At 44.7% G+C, this 22,406-nt stretch overlaps 1 protein-coding gene across 1 annotated transcript in view; it reads left to right on the forward strand.

The window, feature by feature from the left end:
- The window catches only part of NUAK1 (NUAK family kinase 1), a 75,261-nt gene extending 55,156 nt beyond the window's left edge, over positions 1 to 20,105 (forward strand). Inside the window, exons 6-8 of the mRNA XM_019642615.1 lie at positions 10,992 to 11,111; positions 12,965 to 13,097; positions 15,856 to 20,105. Of these exons, the coding sequence (XP_019498160.1) occupies positions 10,992 to 11,111; positions 12,965 to 13,097; positions 15,856 to 17,009 (1,407 nt within the window). The 3' untranslated portion in view covers positions 17,010 to 20,105. The remainder of the gene's footprint in view (positions 1 to 10,991; positions 11,112 to 12,964; positions 13,098 to 15,855) is intronic.
- The last annotated feature ends 2,301 nt before the right edge of the window (positions 20,106 to 22,406 follow it).

Raw genomic sequence — 22,406 nt, forward strand, 5'->3', positions numbered from 1 at the left:
CAGCCTGGAAATAAGGCGGCCACTTCCTTCCCTGGCAGGCGGGTGGGGAGTGTTATGGGCTTGAGCCATTTGTTCAGTTCAAACAATTAAATTCAGTAAGCATTTACCCATCTCCAACTACATGCCATACGTTCTCCTTCATTCTGGGATGAAAAGGTGACGAAAATACAGCTACTGTCCTCAGGAAGTTCATCATCTCCAATCATCACCATAAAAATACTTACAACAGTAACACGTTGCATGTGTATTTCCTATCATATTTGTCTGATAGAACTTAAGTTCGACCTTTACAACACCCCGTGAGATAGGCACTGTTATTTACATCATTTCACAGGTAGGGAAACTGGCACAGAGAAGTTAAGTAACTTACCTGAAGTAACACAGTGGTAGGTAGTGGAGGTGGGGTTTGAACCCATGTCTGTCTGACTCATGAGCCCATGCTCGATTTGTGCTTGGGCTCCAAAGTATTTTAGAGCTGGAACTCCTTCCTTGCCACTTCCCTGTCACTCCCACCCCATGTCCCTCTCAACTCTTCCAACCCTGAAACCAGCCGTGGAACTGGGAAACTGACTGAAATGATGGTGGTAGTTGCTGTTGGGAAAGACCTTACTGTCCAGTGATGGAATTTACTTTTATGGAGAGTATTATTACTGGCTGCTGCTGGAGCTAGAGAAAGTTCTCCTGGCCGACAGGGTTTAAGTGCCTCCTGCAGAGCACGCTGAGTGTTCTTTTGATCACATCTGCAAAATAAGCAAATATGGTTTCAAAATAAACGGAACTCGCTGCATGGGTTTCATTATGAATGGCCTGAGTACTCGGGGCACCAGGGGATCCCTCTAATTGGCCATCAGCGACGTTAGTGCCTCAGCCCTAGTCCCCGGACAAAGCATGGGAACGACCTTGCATCATCTTTTTTTGTTGTTGCTCTCAGTTGAAGGGGTGTGTCATAGGGAGACTATTTCCTTGCTTGGGAGGATGGAGTGGCTTTGGTGTTTGGATCCTGTTTGCAGATCATGGCGGCCACCATTAGTCACCATCATCCTTTGAGAGGCCCCTTGAAGCCATGTCCCAGTGACCTCTTGTTCCTGTAAGTGGTTGACCATGGTCACATGTTTTTGTGTAGTCCTTCGAATAAGGAGGAAACAGTTGGCCAAAGCAGTTTTCTCTAAGAACAGGAAGTGAAATCTCTTTGCATTTCTGGCAAAGTGGCTGGAGTATTTGAGAAGGAGACCGACTAGCTGCAGAGTTAGAAAATTCCATTCTGTATGGCTTCCTAGCTGGTTTGCATTGGCAAAGCAACTTCACCCCATTTTTTCTTCTATAAAATAGGGCAACAGTAATGCCCATAGGCTTGTTTTGAGGACTAAAACAGATACTCTGTGTTTACCTATATAAATGGCTAAGTACTGGGTAATGAGTCAAGGTTAAGAGTGGTGTCTTTGGAGTTGGATAGCCTGGGTTTGAATTGCAGCCCTTCCCCTTACTAATGGCAGTATTTTGGATAAATTACTCCCCTATCTAAGCCTCAGTTTCCTCATTTGTGCAGCAGGGATCCCAGTCCCTTTCTCTGAGGATTGTTGTTGATTTGTTCATTTGTTTTCAATGAGTATTTCCTGAACAGTTACCGTGGGCCATGCCCTGTGCCTTGTCCTGGGGATTCGATGACAGGCATGAGGATTTTACAATAAATAGGCAAATCACTTAGCACTGACTCTTAATATCCAAGGTGCCTGCTTAAATGTCTGGCCACTGGGGAGGAAGTTGAACAGGAAGTGAGCGGCCCTGAAGGTACCTGGGGCCTGGGGAGTGGTGGTCAGGCCATGGCTAGAGAATTGGCTTTTGACCTGAGGGACACGTAATAAGGGTTTGTGTCATCCTCCTCGGTAACCTTCTCTGCAGATTCTTCCTGCCACCTGCCCCCAGAGCTCTCAAAGCTAAATGTAGCCTTTACAAGGCCTGGAATGTGAGCCTCTCGCTTGAGGATTGGGCTCTGTAGAACAGCGTGACCTCTTGCTCCCGTAACGTGGTCCCAGAAGTGATAAGGCACATAGCTTCCTACGGAGTCATAGAATTGCCCAATGGAGAAGAATGGTTAGAATTCTGCAAGCAGCTGTACTGGGAGCAATAGGTAGGGGCCCAGGAGACTAGCTCATGTGCATAGCAGTAGGGCCGTGATGTTGGGCCTCCCAGATCCCAGGATCAAGTCCTTCAATCCAGGATCCATTTCCATTCGATAGGGAATAGCAGACACATAGTGCATTATAGAAATTAAAGTTTTGGTCATATCTTTTTCTTTAGGATGTTCAATCCTTTGGAGTTTCTCCTTTGGCATTTACCAAGGTAAAACACACACACACATCCCAAGCAGAAACCAATCCTCCCCACTCTTCTGACACTAAAGCCTTCCTTCTACTTGAGAACCATACACCTTGAAAGAACCTTGGCGGTCATTTTCCAACCCCTTGTTTTAAAGATTATGGCCCAGAAAGTCTAAGTGATGTGCCCAAGATCACACACAACGAATCAGTATAGACTAAATTATTGTGTTTTTGTTTCCCCAGCGTGTGGCACAGTGCTTGTCACATAGTAGGTGCTCTTAAGCTGTTTGATTTTGGAGTGAAGGGATGACAGCCAGGATTAGAACTCACGTGTTTGACTTCCAGGCAAATTCTCTTTTTATTATCTCGCACCCACTTCCAAGGTTTTTAAAAATATGTTTCAGCTGGCGTTCATTTGTCTTCCGGCTATATATGTTCAGCTCTTCCTGAGTCAGCATTTTGCTGAAAACTTACTTAGAAAGATCACTTGTGACAATGGCAGGCAGGCACAGACACATGGCCACAAGCTGGCCTTCATGTTTAAGAAAGTCCATGACATCACTGTCTGGACTGGGGGACCGTTGACACTGATGGCCTATTACCAAGCAATGGAATATGAGCAGTGAGTTGCCTCTTGGATTCCACTCTTTAAATGTGGGTGCGTCTTCCCTATTCTAACGGTGGAGGGCTTTTGCCCATGAAGCCTATAAAAATGCTACTGGTTTAAGCTTGTCACACATCACTGCAGTTTTGGTATGAGCCATACAGCTTGTTAATCTCACCTTCCTTGCCTGATGTTGATTTGCAAAGAGGACATCTGGCGCTGGAAATTATTTATCTGGCCACCGCGAGAGGCTGTGACTTCTAAAAATATTCACACAGTCGGTCAGCAGAAAGAATGAGAGCAATGTGCTTCTTTGGGTTGCATTCCGTACTCTGTGGAGAAGCATGTCTACTAAAATAGACACCCAGTGTAGCATTAATTTGCAATTAATAAAAACGGGCCAGATTCACATCCCACTCTCTGGGAGAATGGAATGCCGACAATTCCCATAGGAGGCTCCTGTAAAAATGCTTTACAATGAGAAGAGGTCCAGGCACCAGGGTCAGCTGACCTCCTCAAAGAGGGCTGGGAATTTGGTGAGCTCCCAGGGCTCAGAGTAGAGGGGCATAGGGCAAATGGCTCATTGCCTCTGATGACAATGGAAACTCAGCTGCTGCCGATAAGAAAGGAAGCTTTGAATGGACAGGGCTAAGGCAAGATAGGAACCTTGAGCCTTAGCAAGACCAAGTGGGGCAGCTCAGGACATGGGCCTCTGGGCTTTGAGTATATGAATGTGAGAATGTGCATTCATGCATTAATTAATCCATTCATTTTTTTGTTCATTTACCCATTTATGTGTGTGTATACATATATATCCATGCATGCTTGCATTCAGTCATCCATTCTTGCACTTACTCATTGAACAAATTGAGTCTCTCCTACGAGCACTCTTTATTTGACCATAACTATTTACTAAGGTCCTGCTGGGTGCCTGGGCCTGTGCTGCATGCTGGGAATTTAATCGTGAACCAGATGGTCAGGACTTTGTCTTGTTGGAGCTCAGAATCTAGCACTTGTGACATCATCAGTCGTGATGAGCCATGAGAAGGATATAGAGGTGAATGAGGAAGATAAGGTACCTGCCCTAATGGACTGAGAATTTCAGATGGGGATACAAGCAATAAACAAAGCAATATGTAATGTAATTGCCCAGTGGTGATGAAAATCTATTCAGGGTAGAGTTGGAGAATGGTAGGTGCTATTTTAGCTGGGGGGGGGGGGGGGGTCAGAGAAGACCCTTTGCATAGGACTCGAACTCCTCAAATCCAACAAGTTTTCTCTGGATTCCTGGCCTTTGCATGCATGGTTCCCTCTGCCTGGGATGCTCTTCCTACAGCTCTTTGCCTATTCCTTTTTTTGAGTCTCAGCTTGAACCACGTCGTCTTGCAGGAAGGCTTTCCAGCTCCTTGTCCCTTGGCAGGGCCTGGTTATGTGCCTCTTAGTGCCCTGTGTAATATGCTGTGGCAGTGCTGAGCAGGAAGTGGTGGGTCTATTCGCTGGATGGACCAGAAAGCCTTCGCTGAGGAAGTGGTGATTGAACTGGGTTTTGAAGGATGGATAGGAGTTCAGCAGAGAGGACTGTAATGGTCTTCCAAGGGGAAGGAGCAGCGGGCACAGGAACAGGGCATGGAGGCTAAAAAAGGAAAGTAACTTTTATTGAGCCTGTGTTGAAAGCCAGAGCCCTGAGCCAGACCTTCCACTTGCTTTATTTCATTTGGTTCTCAGAATGTCTCCACCAGCATGGGTCTGGTTACGCCTATTTTACAGATGAGGCGGCTCCTGCAGTTGATAAGTGATGGAGCTGGCCACAAACCTATGGTTATAGGACTCTACAGATCAGGCACCTGATAAACTCTACCCTTTACTGCTTTCACCCAAATTTGCCTTAAATCCAGGAATGCATCACATGAGGACACTTTTTGGCCCTCGCTTCAGTTGGCCTTACTGGTCTGTAGGCAGCTTGTGTTCAGCTGTCGCTGGGAGAGACTCTCCACATGCAGGGACGCCAGAGTTGAATGTGTAGTGAGCTGGGACAGGTTGTTCATTAGTGTCCCCTGAAAGGCTGCTTCTTGGAGGTGCCCTCAGTTAAGAGCTTCCCCAGATCGCATGGAGTCGATCATTTCTCTCTCTCTCTCTCTCTCTCTCTCTCTCTCTCTCTCTCTCTCTCTCTCTCTGGGCAGTGTGAGCTTAGATCTTTTGAAGACGAAAGCTGACTCCATTCCCTTTTGCTCATTGTTCCACTCCCTACCTTCACTTCCTGACAACTTAGGAGTGAGGCTGTCATGGGTAAAGCAATTAACTCCAAGGCCGGAAAGGAGCTATGGAGTGTGTCTTCCTGGATGGGGTTGCTGTCTTCCTGAAGAGCTCCGCAGAAAGCCCGTTTCCTCCTCAGCCACCTGAGAGCAATAACTCCCTTTTATGTGGAACTTTACAGCCAAGGCAGCTCTCCTCCCACATCTCAGGCCAGCCACTTTATCGCCCTGGGCCTCAGTTTCCTCATCTGCAAAATGGGGATAATAATGGTACCCTCCTCATAGTTTCATTGTGAGGATTTAATACATTAATCTATGTAGTGCTCACAGAGCAGCAACTGGCATTTAGCAATGCTGCTATTGTTATGATTATCTCATTTAATCTAATTTTGGTTTTCACCACACCATGTGGTTGGTACTCTTGCAATTCCATTTTCCAATAATGGAAAGAGACTCAGGGAGGTTAAAGTAGTAATTGCTAACATTTATGGAAAGCTTACTATGTGAGAGGCATGGTTTCCATCTATCAATTCATTTGATTTTGCATCAGCCCTGCCAGGTAAGTTACATTATTAATATTTTTAAATATTTATAAAAATTTTAAATTAAAATTTTTTATATTAGTTTCAGGTGTACAAAACATCATAATGATAAGACGTTTATACCCCATCACAAAGTGATAACCCCCCCCCCAAGTCTACTACCCCTCTGACATCGTATATAACTATTAGAATATCATTGACACTATTCCCTATGTTGAACTTTACATCCCGTGACTATATACATATATTATAGTTGACATTCAGTATTATTATTCCACATCAGCTTCGGGTACACAGCACAGTGGTCAGGCATCTACACAACCTATGAAGTGATCCCCCTGATAAGTCCAGTACCCATCTGGCACCCTACATAATCTTTACAAAATTACTGATTAAGTTATGTTATTATTATCACACCAGTTTTACAGAGGAAGAAACCCAGGTTCAGAGTATGGTGAGCCCTCTGGGGATCTTGTTAAAATGCAGGCCCTGACTCAGCGGTGCCGATGCTGCTGGTCGACGGATCTCAGTGGAGGGGGGAGGGATTAACCAAGGTGCCTAAGGTTAGTGCTGCGAAGAGGTGAGGCCAGGATTTGAACGCAAACACGCAAGCCCTGCATCCCTCCATCCCTTACTTTTCCCGTCAAGCAGTGCAGCCTCTCATGTCGGACATGCTTATTTCAGAAATGGATGATGATAATTTCTCTCGGCTCTTTGGTGGGCAGTGGCTTTAGTGCAGTCAGTTCTAACTTTGTCTTCCTTAGCAAGCAATGTAAAGTAAACCAAACCATCGCACTATCGTAATGGCTGTAATTTACAGTCAGCTGGGAGTAGGACTATTCCAGGGCTTTACATGGGTGTTCTCTGATTCTCGTAACACCCCTGTGAGGTGGGGTCTTTTATTCCCATTTTGCAGATGAGGAAATTGAGTGACTTGGCAGGTCCCACCAATCACCTAGGAGTGCTAAGGCCAAAGTTAGCCTCAGGTTCTTCTGACTCCTAAACCTCTGACCTGTCCAGCCCACTGTGCTTCCTCTTAGACACTGCAAATGACTGTCACACCATTGCTTGTATTATCATTGTTATCAGCACCCTTTCCCAGCGGTTAACCATCAGCAAGCTGATACTTCCTTTTTCATCGAGTGAGCTCACAGTAATTATTAATGTGATCTGAGGTTAATCCTTTTTTTTTAATAGTGGTAAAATCTACGAAACATAAAGTTTACCATTTTTAGATATACGGTTCAGTGGCATTAAGTACATTCCCATGGTTGTGCAACCATCACCACCATCCATCTCCAGAACTTTTGCAGCTTTTCCCCAACTAAAACTCTGTCCCCATTAAAAAACAGCTCCCATTCCTCCCTCCCTCCAGCCCCCCACATCCACCACTCTACCTTCTGTCTCTATGAATTTGGCTACTCTAGGTACCGCATGTAAGTGGAATCATATAATATTTATCCTTTTGTGTCTGGCTTGTTTCAATTAGTAGTGTCTTCAAGGTTCAACCATGCTATAGCGAAGTGAATTCTTTTGAAATGTGAAAAATCACTTCCTAGTTTATCTTCTAACTCTGATTTTTATCCAGCAAGCTAGAAAGGCTTGATAACAACAAAAACTTCAAAAATGAAAGGCTTGGCGATTGACTTCCCAGTTTCCTTTTCAGAGTCCAGGCTGCACTGAATAGTCCAGTGTGGGGACAGAGGGCAGTTCTGAACCAGTATGGGGCAGGGGAAAAACCCATCACCAGCAAAAATACAAAGCCTCTCTCCAAAGGTGACTGGTGTGTCAGCAAAATACAGCTTTACAAGCAAAGCCCAGATGCCTCCTTGGCAGAGAGTCGCCCTCTCTACACAACTGATGTTCTGTTACAGAGAAAGCACACAGGTTGGGAACCTGACACTCATGGTTGTTCTGTGTCTGTGACCTTCAGCAAAGCTTCTCAAGTCCTCTGACCGCTAGTTGCTTCGGTTAAAGAGCAAGGCGGATGATTAGCTCATCTCTTAAGGTTCTTTCAGGTTGAAACCATTTCTGAGATTCGGTTATTTTTGTTTTATTATGTTTAAAAATTATTACTCCCCAAATTTCAGCTTTCCCAAATTTCCCAAATTTCTTTCAGTATTTTCTTGGATTTTGCCTTTTCCTAATCTCTTCTGTGCTATTTTACTTAATATTTTTCATTCAGTTTGCTTTTAAAAATTATATTTATTTGAAAAGGAAGCCTTATTAATTTTCATCAATGGAAAACTAGTATCACTTGGAGTATCATGAAGTTACTGCAAGTTACCTATGTGGATTTAAAGGTGGGAAGCAGATATTTATTGAGCTTCAACTCTGTGCTAATTACTGCTCTAAGGATTTTACGTCCATTACGTCACTGAATTTTCACCATGACACTGTGGGGGTAGATACTATTCCTGCCTCCATTTTGCAGATGAGAAAACTGAGGCTTTCAGAAGTTTCATAACCAGTGGCCATTTCCCCTCTTATAGTTGATATAAGCTCCACATGGCAGGAAATCTTAGACCTGCAGTCCAAGTTTAAGTGGCTCAAGGTTTGAGAACTATGTGTGCCTGTATATGTTGATTAATATTGCTTTTCCGTTGAAGTGCCAAGAACATGGACTAATCTAGATTTCTATTAATCTTCTGTCAGTGGCAATGACAGTTTTACTGGGAGAGTCTGATAAACATCAGTCTGCGAGGATGGGATTGGGTACAACATAAACACGCTTCTCAGAAGGGCTACAAAGAAAGTAAGGATGCCCAGACTTGGAGAACTCCCAGTGTGAGTGTGTGCGTGCAGAGATTTATTTGCACGTGGAGCTGGCGGGCGCCTCTCTCAGATGTGTGTATTTGGAAACTTGTAGGCGCCCCAGATGCCGCAGACATTGGGGTGGGAAGGAATGTATTTTCCTCAGGACGTGCACTGTGCTGTGTAGTTCCTGCCTTAGCTGCAGTCGGAGAGGACGAAGCCTGCAACTTCTCGGGACGCCCAAGGGCTGCAGCCATCCCATTCCTCTTCTGATTGACAGGGCACACTTCATAGAGCTTCCAACCAACTTCCTGCAAGAGAATCAGGGGCCTCGATAAGAAAGTGGAATTCAGCGCAATTAAGTGTTGTCTGTGCCCCAAGAATGTGTTTCCTGAGGGTGGGTTTTCACTAGCTACTTTCAATGACATTCCATTCATTCAGAGATGACTTTTACGAAATAGGCTTATTCTGGGGGCTGTGTTCAAAACAGAGCTTCAGTGCTTTTGTGGTCAGGCTGGGCTGCTCCCTGGGCATGTGAATCACTCAGCATATTTATAAGCCTCCAATGGAACTCAGCTTGGGAAATGGCAGAGGCCAGCTTACAAGGCTGGAAGTGAAAGGCTTAGAGCGGAGTGAAATTTGCCGTTTCCAAGGGGGAATGTGGCAAAGTGCTTTGACGCTTTAGAGACGCAGAGGTTTATGTGGACACTTACTAGCTAGCTCTCCTGAGATGTGTAACCTGATCTCTCTAAACCTCAGTTCCCTCATCTGTTAAATAGGTTTTAAGAAAAATTGTGGTAAAATATCTATAACATAAGATTTACCGTTTTAATTCTTTTCAGATACACAGTTCCAATGCCATGAAGTACATTGACGTTGTTGTGTCAATGGGGTTTTAGATAGGATTAGATTAGAGAGTGTAAAGTGCTTAAAACAGTGCCCAACAATTGGAAGTTGTTCAATAAGTGGTAATTAAGTTTATCAGTATTTTGTTATTTTCTACTAATTGTGCATTTCAAGATATAATGCCTATTCTAGTGACATGTGTTTCTTGGGTGAGGACAGGTGCTAAGCAGTGGATGATACAAAGATAAGGGAAAATGTAGAACCTGCCACCTGCCTCAGGGGACGCAGAGTGTCATAGGCAAGGCGAATGTATATATATTTATACATATGCGTATATGTACATACGTATATAATACATATACATTATATGTATATATGTGATATATTTGATAATATATACATGTACAGAGGGTGCCAAAAATGTATAAACATTTTAAGAAAGGAAAAAACTGTATTAGTATATACTGATAACAAAAGATGAATACAAGTCACATTTGACTTCTGCAGTTACAAGAGGTGCTCAAAGTGGTTACTGTCAGCGTCCAGACATTTCTGATTATGGCGAACTACTGCTTGAGCAATGCTGACAAAGTGTCAATAACATCGCTTAAAATGTATATGTTTTTTGACACCCCTGGTATATACATTATATGTACATATGTGGTATGTAGGTGATATGTACATACATACATATGCATTTTATATATATCTATATATGTATATGAGAAAAGATAGATAGATAGATAGATAGATAGATAGATAGATAGATAGATGGAAGAATGTTGCCATAAAAGGTAATAAATAAAACTCTTCAAAGACCAAAGGGAAAAGAGAATGACCCCAAGGGGTGTGCAGTACATGAGAAGCCAGGTTAGGTCAAACATTTGCACGGAACTCGAACACTTGAAGGTTATAAAGCACTTGTGCATGCATGGTCTCCTCTGATTGATCTCTTTTTGTGTCACCCTCACTTAATCCTGTGAGCTAGAACAGGGTAGGGATCCTGGATTCCCATTTTCTGGTGGGTAAGCTGAGACTCTGAGTAGCTAAGTGACCTGCTCCATGTCACATAGGTGGCTGATAGTAGAGTTTGGGCTGAAATATAATGACTCAAAACCCAGTGCCCTGAATCCCTTTCATCTGTGGTCACAATGTGGGCAAACTATAGTTTTGGTCAGAGCGTGGGTGGATAAAAAGGTGGTGGTGTCCTGGGCACAGGTCAGGGTTTTCGAAAATGTGATATGCACACCACTGTGGTGCAGTGTGATTTTTGGTAGGCCACAGATGGACAACTTTCAAATTAATAGTTATACAATTTAATGTTCATCAGAAACACCAAGGCTATGATTTTGTGGATATTTCTCAGGCAAGTCTAAACTGAAGTGAAGATAGCGAGTCCATGTAAGGAGTAATTTTAGGTAAGAATAGAGCGTGTAGTGTGCCAAGATGGCGGAATTTGGGTTGGATGCCAAGGACTGTAGTTGGGAATCACTGGCCCAGTTGTGCTGACCAGTCCTTTTATGAAGACCCAGGCCTGGAGAGAAAAGGGCGGCCCAGCTGGCAGACTTACCTGGGGACCCCTCAGCTGCTCTAGTGCTTTGTGGCTTGAGCTGATCCCATGCAGACACTTACTGCACTGCTAATGAACCTCCTCGGATCTTGCTTGTCTTTGTAGATTGCTGACTTTGGGCTTTCTAACCTGTACCAGAAGGACAAGTTCTTGCAAACGTTTTGTGGGAGCCCCCTCTATGCATCTCCTGAAATTGTCAACGGGAGGCCTTACCGAGGGCCAGAGGTGAGCAGGTTGCCTGTTGTGTATGACAGAGCAGGTGGAGGACTTGGGGGAAGAAGAGGGAGGGGAGTAAGAACTGGATCCAGGAAATACTTTAAAAAAAAACAAAAAAAAGCAAAGAAAACTTTTCCTTATATAATTATAAAAGCCATAACATACACCGCTGTGAGAAAATGTGAAAAGTCCAAGAAAGCGTAAAAGAGAAAATAAAGTTACCTGCAGTTGACCCACAAAAGATAATCACTTAATATTTTTGTGATTTTAAAAAAAAAAGATTTCTTGCAGTGTCAATCTCTGCATTTCTAAAATAATTGAGATCACTATTTATGTACATATGTGTGTGCATATATATCTTGCCTTTTTTAAACTTAATGTTATATTGTGACATTTTCTGAATTCGTTACTCAAAATATGGTTTTTAATGATGACACAGTGTCTTATCGTGTGAATAAATATACCATAATCGAATCACTTCCCAAGATTGAGACAATCAGATTATTTTCAGTTTTTCCTCATTATAACAAAACAGAGGAAACAAATAGCAAACCAAACTACCCCTAACTCTGGGAGTGAATATCTTTTTGCAAATATTTTTGACAGCATGTATTTTTTGATTAAGGAAATACATTTTAATTTCACCTTCTAAATTCATGAGCAGTGCATTTCTCTATGTGGCTAAAGCTTTCATGACCACTGTAAAAGATGTGTATGTGAAAAATGTAATTTTGAAAGTGGGTGAGTTGCGAGTGACTATTCTCTTTTAAAAAGATGGTTCTTTTTACAGAGAGATGCATTCACTCAAGTATCCTTTAAATAGCAGCTGCTCAGTGGATGGAAATGCTTCCTTTCAAATATTTATCTGTTTGAGAGTGTTTGGGGGCAGGGTTGGAGGCTGAAGAGAAGGATGCCAAGAGCCTCTACCAATTGCAGTGAAGAGAACGTCTTTCTGAAATAAGAATGTAAGGGAGGAGCATAGGATTCAATTTACAAAACTGTAGAAACTCGACACTGTAAATTTATCATAGATAATGAATGCTTCTTTGATCTTTGAGGATCTGTTTCCGAGGTTACAAGCTGGCAGTCTGTGACCTGGCCAGCAAGCATGCTTTATTTGTCTTTCTAAAAAAATTGTCTTTCTAAAGACAATTTTTCTAAAAAAAAATTGAACAAATGCTTAATAATAGAGGTTTTACATAAAAATCTGGTTTCTGACATCTCTTAAAGAACAAAAGATCTAACAGTGCTGGGTCTACATTACTATGTGGCAGCAAGGAGCCAGGGGAGGCTGCCTGCTTCAGATGGGTGAATGTACTCTACAGTTTGTCTCTGTCCCCAACACTCCGTGTCGTCCCCCAAATTCTCTCTTGCTTTGTTCATGTTTGTTGTCTGCCTGGCTCTTTGAAGCATTTGGGTTTGCCACCCCTGATGCATTGGAAGAGGACACAGGAAGGAACTGATTCCTGAATTAGGAGTGAAAAGCCCTGCATCCCAGTCTGATCTCCATCACTGGGGTGAGGCCTCTAGAGAAACCATTTCGCTCCTTGTTCCTCAGTATTCTCATCTGTCAAGTAGGTTTGAAAGTAATGAAGTCCCTCCCTGTTTCACAAAATTATAATGAGGATCAAGGAAGATAATCTATTTGAAAAGTTCTTAGATAGGTTAGGTCTTGGTTTGAAATGGAAATGCCCAGCTGCACTGCATATCAGTTGTCAGGAGGCATGGGAACCTGTCTGCCAGGTACTAAATTAGCTCCCGGGGTCGCCGGGGGTGGCTGCTCACACTGTGTGATGCTAATGGTTTGGAAGGCATCTGGAACCTGCTACCCAGCTCCTGTATGTCCTATCTCTCTGCTCCAGGTGGACAGCTGGGCCCTGGGCGTGTTGCTTTACACTCTCGTTTATGGAACAATGCCCTTCGATGGTTTCGATCACAAAAACCTCATTCGGCAGATCAGCAGCGGAGAGTACCGGGAGCCCACGCAGCCCTCAGGTGCGTGCCCGTGGAGGGTCAGAGGTTGAGTGGGAGCGTTCGGCTTGCCTGTCCTAGCGTACGCTTTCTGCTTCTGTTTCAATGTCTGTAAGGAGTCGCCTGCTTTTCCTCTTTCTTCTCTCCATGCAAAGCTGGCTTGCTAGGCTGCTTTACCTAAACCTCCTCAAAAGGAAATTTTCAGAACAAGGTTCTACACAGCAGGTGGTCTAGGAGTTCCTGTTTGCTTGTTGTGTGAACGAGGGCAAGTCCCTGACCCTGTTTGGATTCATTTTCTCCACTAAAAATTAAAATTTCGAGAAAGGTAGTAGATGAAGTTCCTTCCAGTTCACATAGGCATATAAAACACCCTCATTGGACTGTAAGTGCCAGACTGTAAATGTCCTTTTTTACTACTGTGCCCCTTGCCTGAGGTGTGGCCCGTGGGTGCTGTTTCGTTGTCTGTTGTCTGCATAACAGCTCTATCCCATCACCCCAAGCAAACTCAGTGGTTTAAACAACAACCATGTAACCATATCTCTTGAGTCCCTGAGTTCGCTACTACCCTGTTGGCCTCGCTTGGGCTTTCTCCTGCAGCTACAGTGAGATGGCAGCTGGGGCTGGGGCTGGGACTGATTGTGGGACGCCTCCATGTGGGTTCTCTCTCCATGAGGTATCTTCCCAGGCCTCTCAGTCTAGGAGGGAGCCTGGACTTTTTACATGGCATCCCAGGGCTCTAAGAAGGCAGAAGAAGAAGCTGCCAGGCCTTCTTAATGTCTGCACTTGGAAACCAGATAATATCACTTCTGCCATGTTCTATTGGTCAAAGCAACAGAGGCCCTAAGCTCCATCTCTTGATGAGAGAGTGCTATGTGCTCATGGAAAAGAGTATGTACACGTGACCATCTTTGGAGTGTAGTTAACATGGACACTCCATATATATATATATAATACACACTATATATGTATACACACACACATCGTTGATTCTCATTACTCATGGTAGTTATGTTCTACAAAGTTGCTGTGAACACAGAATTACTGAAGCAGTGCTCCTCGGAGAAATACAGGGCTCACTTCCCATGAGCCTCTGGTCACAATGTTTTTGTCAACTGGCCAATACATAACCTTGTTTTATGTATATTTCTGTTTAAAGATACCGCATGTAAAATACATCGTTCATTTATGAACATCGACCTTATGGCCAATAACACCATAACTCATGCTCAAATGAAGCTTATCTAGCACACCTATTTCCTCCCTAAGGCACATCGCAGCCTTCTCGTACTGAGGAGCACTAGCTAGCACATCAGCACAACACAAAGTACAAAAATGTGAAAAACATGGACTAAATAGACCACGTAAAGGACACTTGTTAGTATGAGAGCAGAAACAAGAAGGCAGACTGTTGTCTCCTTGTTGGATCTCAGCTGGGAGCGCACATGCCTGTTGGGGGAACTCACATTTTTGCTACTCTACAAATGTAGTCACATGACTGGGAAAGCACCCTGTGTATTGATTTTTTGGGTTGCAAATACATTTTAGTGAGTAGGTGAATTTACAAGTAGAGAACGTGTGAAAAATGAGGATTGACTATTGTATATGTGTGTGTATATATTATATATATAATATATACACAAATATATATGAATATACATATTTGTGTATATATTACAATATACTATATATATATTATATATACAATAAGCCAACTTTTTTTTTTTTTTTTAAAGAAATTTCAGGGTGACCTCTTTGGTGGCCTTATTTGCTGCTAACTGGTGTCAACACAGTTCCTGGCACATTACAGGGGATCAGAAAATATTTGTTGAATGACTGAATGAATGATGGCCCTGTACTTTTCAGGGGTGCAACTCACCCTGCCCCCCTCGCCAGGCCCTTGCCAACTACTCATTAGCCTGCATAGCAGCTGACAGGAGGTGGTGCCTTCCCAGGGAGAGCACAGCTTGATCTTAAAAGGCAGTGTAGAAGCTACGAGAGTCAGTCGTTTCCTGTGTACTCCTTGACATCCCTTTGGGGCTTTCCTTAATTCTCTGGCAGCAGAAATTTGCAAATGGAGTTTGTCAGACAGGCGGTAAGCACATAGCAGACATAGATCAGCTCTCTGATCTGACAGCTCAGCACACTATAGCTTATGTCAGAGAGGGAACGGAGGTGAGCTCACTGGGTGTGGGCCTCAGAACCTGGCCAAGGCCAGTCTCGGGCATGGCTCCTCTCACTGCCCTGGTGTGCCAAGTATGAGCGCCTCTCCGTCCTTCTCTGTCTTTCTCTCTCTGAGGAGAAGCCTTTCTCTCACCATCTCAGCCCCAGATTTCCTTTTCATGACTGAGCACTGTGTGTTTATACAAGCTGACCTTTGGAGGACTGAAGAAAGCCATGGCAATCTACACCTATTTTCCTTTTTGATGACATGATATCCACCAAGGGAATGGTGGGGCCCTGCTTGGGGTTGGGTCTAGATTCTTTCCCAGGTACCTGGCCTTGCCCATAATATAAAGACCAGAGTGGACGGAAAGCTCAGTGGCTCATGACATTCCTTCACTCACATGGAAAAACATGCCAGGATGTGATGACTCACTGGTCAATGGTTCTGAGTCTTGATGATACCTTTTAGGTATAGTCTACAAGACTTGGCTGGACCAGGGCTCCAACTGGAGGTTTCTGAAAGTGAGCGCTTCTCCTTAGCCACTCCTGGAGTATCAGCCCTGTCACAACGCCAAGCACTCCCATGTGATGCATCCACTTGTTGTTTCTTGTCCCGTAGATGCTCGAGGACTCATTCGGTGGATGCTGATGGTGAACCCCGATCGCCGGGCCACCATCGAGGACATCGCCAACCACTGGTGGGTGAACTGGGGCTACAAGAGCAGCGTCTGCGACTGTGATGCCCTTCATAACTCCGAGTCCCCGCTCCTGGCTCGCATTATTGACTGGCACCACCGTTCCACGGGGCTGCAGGCTGAGGCCGAAGCCAAAATTAAGGGCCTGGCCAAACCCGGGGCCTCCGAGGTCATGCTGGAGCGGCAGCGGTCGCTGAAGAAATCCAAGAAAGAGAATGACTTTGCCCAGTCTGGCCAGGATGCGGTGCCCGAGAGCCCATCCAAGTTGAGTTCCAAGAGGCCCAAAGGGATCCTGAAGAAACGAAGCAACAGTGAGCATCGCTGTCACAGCACCGGCTTCATGGAAGGCATCGTCAGTCCTGCCTTACCCTCTGCTTTCAAGATGGAGCAGGACTTGTGCCGGACTGGCGTGCCCCTCCCAAGCTCCCCCGAGGCAGAGGTGCCAGGTAAACTCAGCCCCAAACAGTCAGCCACCATGCCCAAGAAAGGCATCTTGAAAAAGACCCAGCAGAGAGAATCGGGTTATTACTCCTCCCCGGAGCGCAGTGAGTCTTCCGAGCTGTTGGACAGTAACGACGGGATGGGGAGCAGCGTCCCGTCTCCCAGCCCCCCAGACCCAGCCAGGGTGACTGCCCATAGCCTCTCCTGCCGCAGGAAGGGCATCCTGAAACACAGCAGCAAGTACTCCACCGGCACCATGGACCCGGCCCTCGCCAGCCCTGAAATGCCCACACTGGAATCCTTGCTGGAGCCTGGCGTCCCTGCCGAGGGCCTCTCCCGGAGCTACAGCCGGCCTTCCAGCGTCATCAGTGATGACAGCGTCCTGTCCAGTGACTCCTTTGACTTACTGGATTTGCAGGAGAATCGCCCCGCCCGCCAGCGTATCCGCAGCTGTGTCTCCGCCGAAAACTTCCTCCAGATCCAGGACTTTGAGGGGCTCCAGAACCGGCCTCGTCCCCAGTACCTGAAACGGTACCGGAACCGGCTGGGAGACAGCAGCTTCTCCCTCCTCACGGACATGGATGATGTGACTCAGGTCTACAAGAAAGCGCTGGAGATCTGCAACAAGCTCAACTAGCTCCTCTGGGGTGCAGGGGTGGGTTGGGGGTGGGTACGAGGGAGGAAGGGGAGCAGCGACTTGTGCTAATGAGCTGGTTACCTCGTTGCTGGCCGTGATAATAAACTGAAAAAGGATTGGTGCCATCTCACTTGGCCAAGTTTGCAGCCTTAGGCCAGCACCTAAAAGGAAGAAGTGGGCTCTCTGCCAGTCCTGTCAACTGCCAGTCAGAATTTGGCTCCTAACTGGCATTAGCTTTATGTCACCTCCTAGAGGACCAGCTGTCCAGGGGAGATGGTGTTGGCCAGCGCTTAGAGGGTGGGAAGGAGGCATATGGGAGAAGGAGCATTTTCCTAGAATCATCCAAATGCCTCTGAAGGAAGAGCAAGAGAGACCGTTGGCTTTGGGTGGGCTTAGAGTTTGCTCCCTCTTGTGTTTGCAAGTTTGGTCTGACCACATGGGGTTGGCAAATAGGTTTCAGCAACCTGAGCTTGAATCGGTGATGGATTGATAGTGGCTGCTGAGGATGCTGGTTTGAGTAGCCCAGACACCTGGGAAGGAGTACTGTGATTGAATAATCATGGCTGCCCTGGGGATGGGGATGGGGGTAGTAGCACTTATGCCACGCAGTTGCCATCCTTGACCTGGCTAAGCCCTGGGAGTTAAGTTAGGACATCTTGTGGGATCTGCGTTATCTCTTTCATGCCGCTGGTGTGTCAAGACAGGGCCTTGGTCAGAGAGAGAATGCATTCAATTCTGCTAAGGACTTCGAGTCAGCCCATGGTGATTTTTTGGCTTTCCCCCCGATGTCTGTTTTGCTCTTCAGCACAACCTCCCTAAGAGTAGACAGGAAAAAAGATGGTGGTGTCAGAGGTCAAAGCTTTGGTGTAGAACAGAGCTAGGGACCCTCTGTGATCCTTGTGCAGATGAATGGAAATTGACCCACACCCACAAGGGGGCAACTTGTCGATTTCTTTAATATCTCAATATTAACTGGAATGCCACCTCTTGGGTTCACTTTCACCTGCATGAATGCTCTAAATTGGATGTGATACTGTCCATAGTCTCCAAAGGAGTAACTGGCTCAACCACTGACTGTTGAGTAATAGCAGATGGTCCCCCATCCACCAAGTGTGGAATCCTCAGAGGTAGGCAAGTTCGCTTCTAGGGATTTAGTGTGTAGGTGGAATATTTGGATGAGGAGAGGCAAGTCAGGCAGAAGCTACTTTCCCCCCAAATCTAGGTAGCCTGTGTCATGGGTTTGAACTTCTTGGCTCTGGGAAAAAAGGAAGATCCATTTATTCAAATGAATAAGGTGTTGAAAGAGCAGAGTAGGTTAGGAGAAAGCACCCAGGAGAGGGAACATTTCTCTAAAAGTCATCCAGAAGGTGTTGGAGGAGGCAGAGAAGAGATGCGATAGGACTCTTATCTTAAAAAGTAACATAACTAGGTGTTTAACTTCTAGACACCCAAATTATAGGCAACAAGATGTCACTCCCACAATGGGACATCTTCAGATATGAGGTTTGGAATTAATGGTCTCATTTGGGTATTTTGGATGACTTCAGAGTCATCCCGGAAAACCCTTGTTTCAAGATGGCTGACTTCTGGTGGCTACCCAGATATATAAGAAGGACTAGTCTTGGGGGTCTTTTTGGGAAAACCAACAGACAGTAGTTCATAGGGAGATGAGAAAAAATTCACCTTAAGGCACTGAGAACATTAATTAGAATGAAACTGCCCTTTCCCTAGGAGATGGCACCATTTCTCCCCTTGCTACCAGCTCTGAGGGTTTGGTTTGTGTATTCCTTCAGGTTGAGTGAGTAATACACTGTGGGCAGCTTCTCAGTTTCCTTTCATTCAGTTCCACCTCCTTCCTGAGCTCCAATATAGGTTCAAAGGGAAAAAAAAAAATCTCCAGGTAGCAAATTGCGTGTGGAGGGGATGTGGATGCAAGAAGGACCTTCTGCAACCTTTGAGCTCCCTACTCCTTGTCTCAATTTGTGCAACCTTTTCTGGGCAGCCTGTACTGCCACACTGCTGGTCCCTCATGCATGGTAGCTGACCTAATTGGTAGCTGTCTGTATGACTTAGATATAACACCTACCTACTGGTTGATGTGTTTTTTCTTGTTCCTTTTGCCAAGTGATTGCCTCTGTTTAGTATTTTCTAGCCTTCTCGAAATCTTTCAATAAAAATGACACTTCAAGGAAAATTATTCTACGCCCCCCCCAAAAGAAAACCCCAACACACACACACACACACACACTCTTATGTTTTCTTTTGTCAATAAACCCAGACAGTGGATTGTGGCAAAGGCAGTTCTCCACTCAGAGGCAGAGATTCTGAGTTGAGTCCTGGTGTGCTGCTAACTTGCTGGTGGCCTGTAGTGTTGTAGGGGCTAAGTCTTCCCTTCAGTGAGGGCTGGAGGGATGGATTAGCTGGTTGCTCAGGCCCTGCCGAGTTCTGACATTCTGCTAAATCCTCCAATTCTAGATTTGATATTCACTCTGTCTTTTCAAGGAAAAATTGGGAATAGAGGGAAAAACCCTAAAAAGCAGTTTTCCTGCTTCCTGATGAAGCCCTGTCGTCCCTACCGGCCAATCCCCGGCCAAGGAAGCCGTGCCTCCTTCATTTCCATGGAATTACAAGTGAGAGACACGATGACCTGGTGGACCAAGCAGGAGATTCGACGTCAGCTCTCCTGGTCCTTTCCTTGCCTCTGTGGGCCTTTCAGTGTCTTAGTTTACACATCTGCCAAAGGAGTAGAATTATACTTCTTTTTACAGGTAAATTTCAAGGCATGATCAGTTTTCAGGAAGTGCTTCAAGACGCCAGGCGAAATGAAAGTGCCAAGTACTCTCTTAATTTCCATCCCTGTTATAAGGTGCTGCTGCTTTAGATGACAGGGAGCACTTTTCAGGGTGAAATTCAGGTGAGTGTTGGCCCAGACCTGCTGTCTTGAGTACAAATGTGAATGACTGACTGACTGCTTATTGCCAAACTGGAAATGTTGTAGGGATTAACTGGCATGGTATCATTCCTAGAAGAAAAAAAAGAGAGAGAGAGTGAGAGAGAGAGCGAGAAACTTGACTGCACATTTTTTTTTTTAATCCGTGTTGTGACTTTTATTTAATTTCTATTTTTTTGGGTAATAAAAAGTTGACTTTTTTATTTGAATTTGTCTTTTTTTTTATTTATTGGTCTGAAAGGCATTTCAAAGGTATTATAATAATATATTGGTGTTGTAATTTAATTGGTGCAACATGCTTTATGGCTCCAGTCAAAATTGGTTTTCACTCATTTGATTGGTTTGAGCCCAGAACAGCCTACAGGGAGGAAAAAAAAAAAAAAGCAAAAAAAAAAAAAAGCTGGATAACTACCCGAAGTGTTTGTATTTTCATTGGAAACTGATTTTTGTTTTGTTTTTGGTTTTTTTGTTGTTGTTGTTTCTGTTTTTATTTTTAAATTAAATAAATTGCAATGAACTGAACTGAACTTGAACCTTGCCTCTTTATTTGGTTGTTTTTCTGTTAAGTAAGTGACAGAGTGGGTATAAGTAACAGAAACCCACCCAAGCTAGCTTACGCACAAAAAGGGGAATTTATTCAAAGTTCTCAGCAGAGGAAGTGCAGCTAAAACCAAGAACTGGAGAAGAGGGGTCTAAGAGAACTAAAGGCCCTCTTTTCTTCTCTTTATTCATACCAGCTTTGTTCTTCTCTCTTAGTCGCCTGGCTTTCTCCTCACTGATTGTATGACCGGGCTTGGTTTATCCCCTTAGCTTTCAAATCTCAGTTTTGGTTTCCGAAAGAGACCACTGCCCTGGTTCTTTGAACCTGAACTAGAGACAGCACCAGAGGTTAACAGCAGCCACGCTCAGTGCTCATGCCTCGGCTTCCTCTGCCTGCTCCCGTCCTTGGCACGCCTCTCTACGCCAAGGGCAGACAAATTGCTAATCTGGTCAATGGGCCATGTATCCTAATAGGTAGGGCAACTGCTCTGCCTATAATTAAATGGCTTCCCGAGTCCCATTTTGCCATTGTTCCTTGTGCGAACAGACCCTCCAGGAAGCTCCTGGAAGGTGGGATGAATAATAGGGTACGACAGAGGAGTTCCTGGATCCCAGTCACAGTATCAAATAACATCAAACCCAATCCTAGTATCAAACCTCACGGTCATGCTCTGTACTGAAGAGCAGTGTTAGGGGATCCGTGCAAGAATAACCTGACTTTCCAGAGAAAGTGCAACTTTCACCCCTTATCTGGTCTACTTGGAGAACATCTGATGTGGCATTGTCACATTTCGCAAATAAAACTCCAGGACAGCCAGTTAAATAATGAATATATTTTTTAGTATAAGTATGTCTCGTGTAATATTTGGGTCAGGTTTATACTGAAAAAAAAAAAAAAGATTACTTATCTGAAATTCAAGTTTAACTGGCCACTCTATATTTTATCTGTCAACCTAACGTGATGGGGCTTCATTGGCTAAATTGACTGGGCACCAGCTATGGTAGAGGGTTGGGGAATGGGTGCTTATAATTGTGGCCTGCCAAAAGTAGGACATGTCCGTGCCTCTCAGACTGAGCTGAGGTGGGAAGAATTCCAATTCCAGTTTGGACTTGATTGCTATTGAATCAAATTGCTTCGCGTCTTTGGGCCTCTGTTTTCTCATCTTGTCTGCTGGGTACATTTATTGCTGCCTTACTCAACTGGTAATAGGGCTGTGATGGAGTGAGAATTTCTACGAAGTTCCCTTGAGTATAAAACTCAGCATGATGGGAAACCATAGTCCTTTCTTTACAGAGTACGATCCACTAACTTTTAAAATAGGACATTACAGAGGTAATCTACCTCGCTTAAAGGCTCTTGATTCTTGCTGTGGTCTCTGCCACTATTAGCAAATGGGTCTGTCAGTCATTTTCAGGGTAAGGGACTAGGGAAATTTACTCAAAAGTGAGCCCCTTTGGAAAGACATAATTCTGCAGCCAGAGAGAGGGAATAGCATGTGCATGGCCTAGTGGCTGGACCAAATGTGACATACAAGGGGTAGTGAGGAAAAATAGGGGTGGCTGGAGTAGCACAGTTGACATGTCACCTGATAGATCTGAGAGGTTATCAGGAGTGGTCACTTTAAGGAGAAAAATTGAGAGAACTTATATTTATTGAGCTTCTACATGGTGCTCACTTCATCCTTATTCAGGGGCAGGTGGCAGAAACCCAACTCAGACCATGTTGAGTAACGATAAATTTACTGCTTCATGTAACTGAGAAGTCCACGGTGTGTGTCTCAGGCACAGCTGGATCCAGGGGTTCAAGTGGTGCCATTGGCCTCTTTTTCACTCACTCTCATTAAATGTGGATGTCATTCTTAGGTAGGCTCTCATTACATGGCAGCAAGATAGCTCCTGGTAGTAAC

Source organism: Hipposideros armiger, unplaced genomic scaffold, assembly GCF_001890085.2.
Source record: "Hipposideros armiger isolate ML-2016 unplaced genomic scaffold, ASM189008v1 scaffold_71, whole genome shotgun sequence".
Taxonomy (NCBI): Eukaryota; Metazoa; Chordata; class Mammalia; order Chiroptera; family Hipposideridae; genus Hipposideros; species Hipposideros armiger.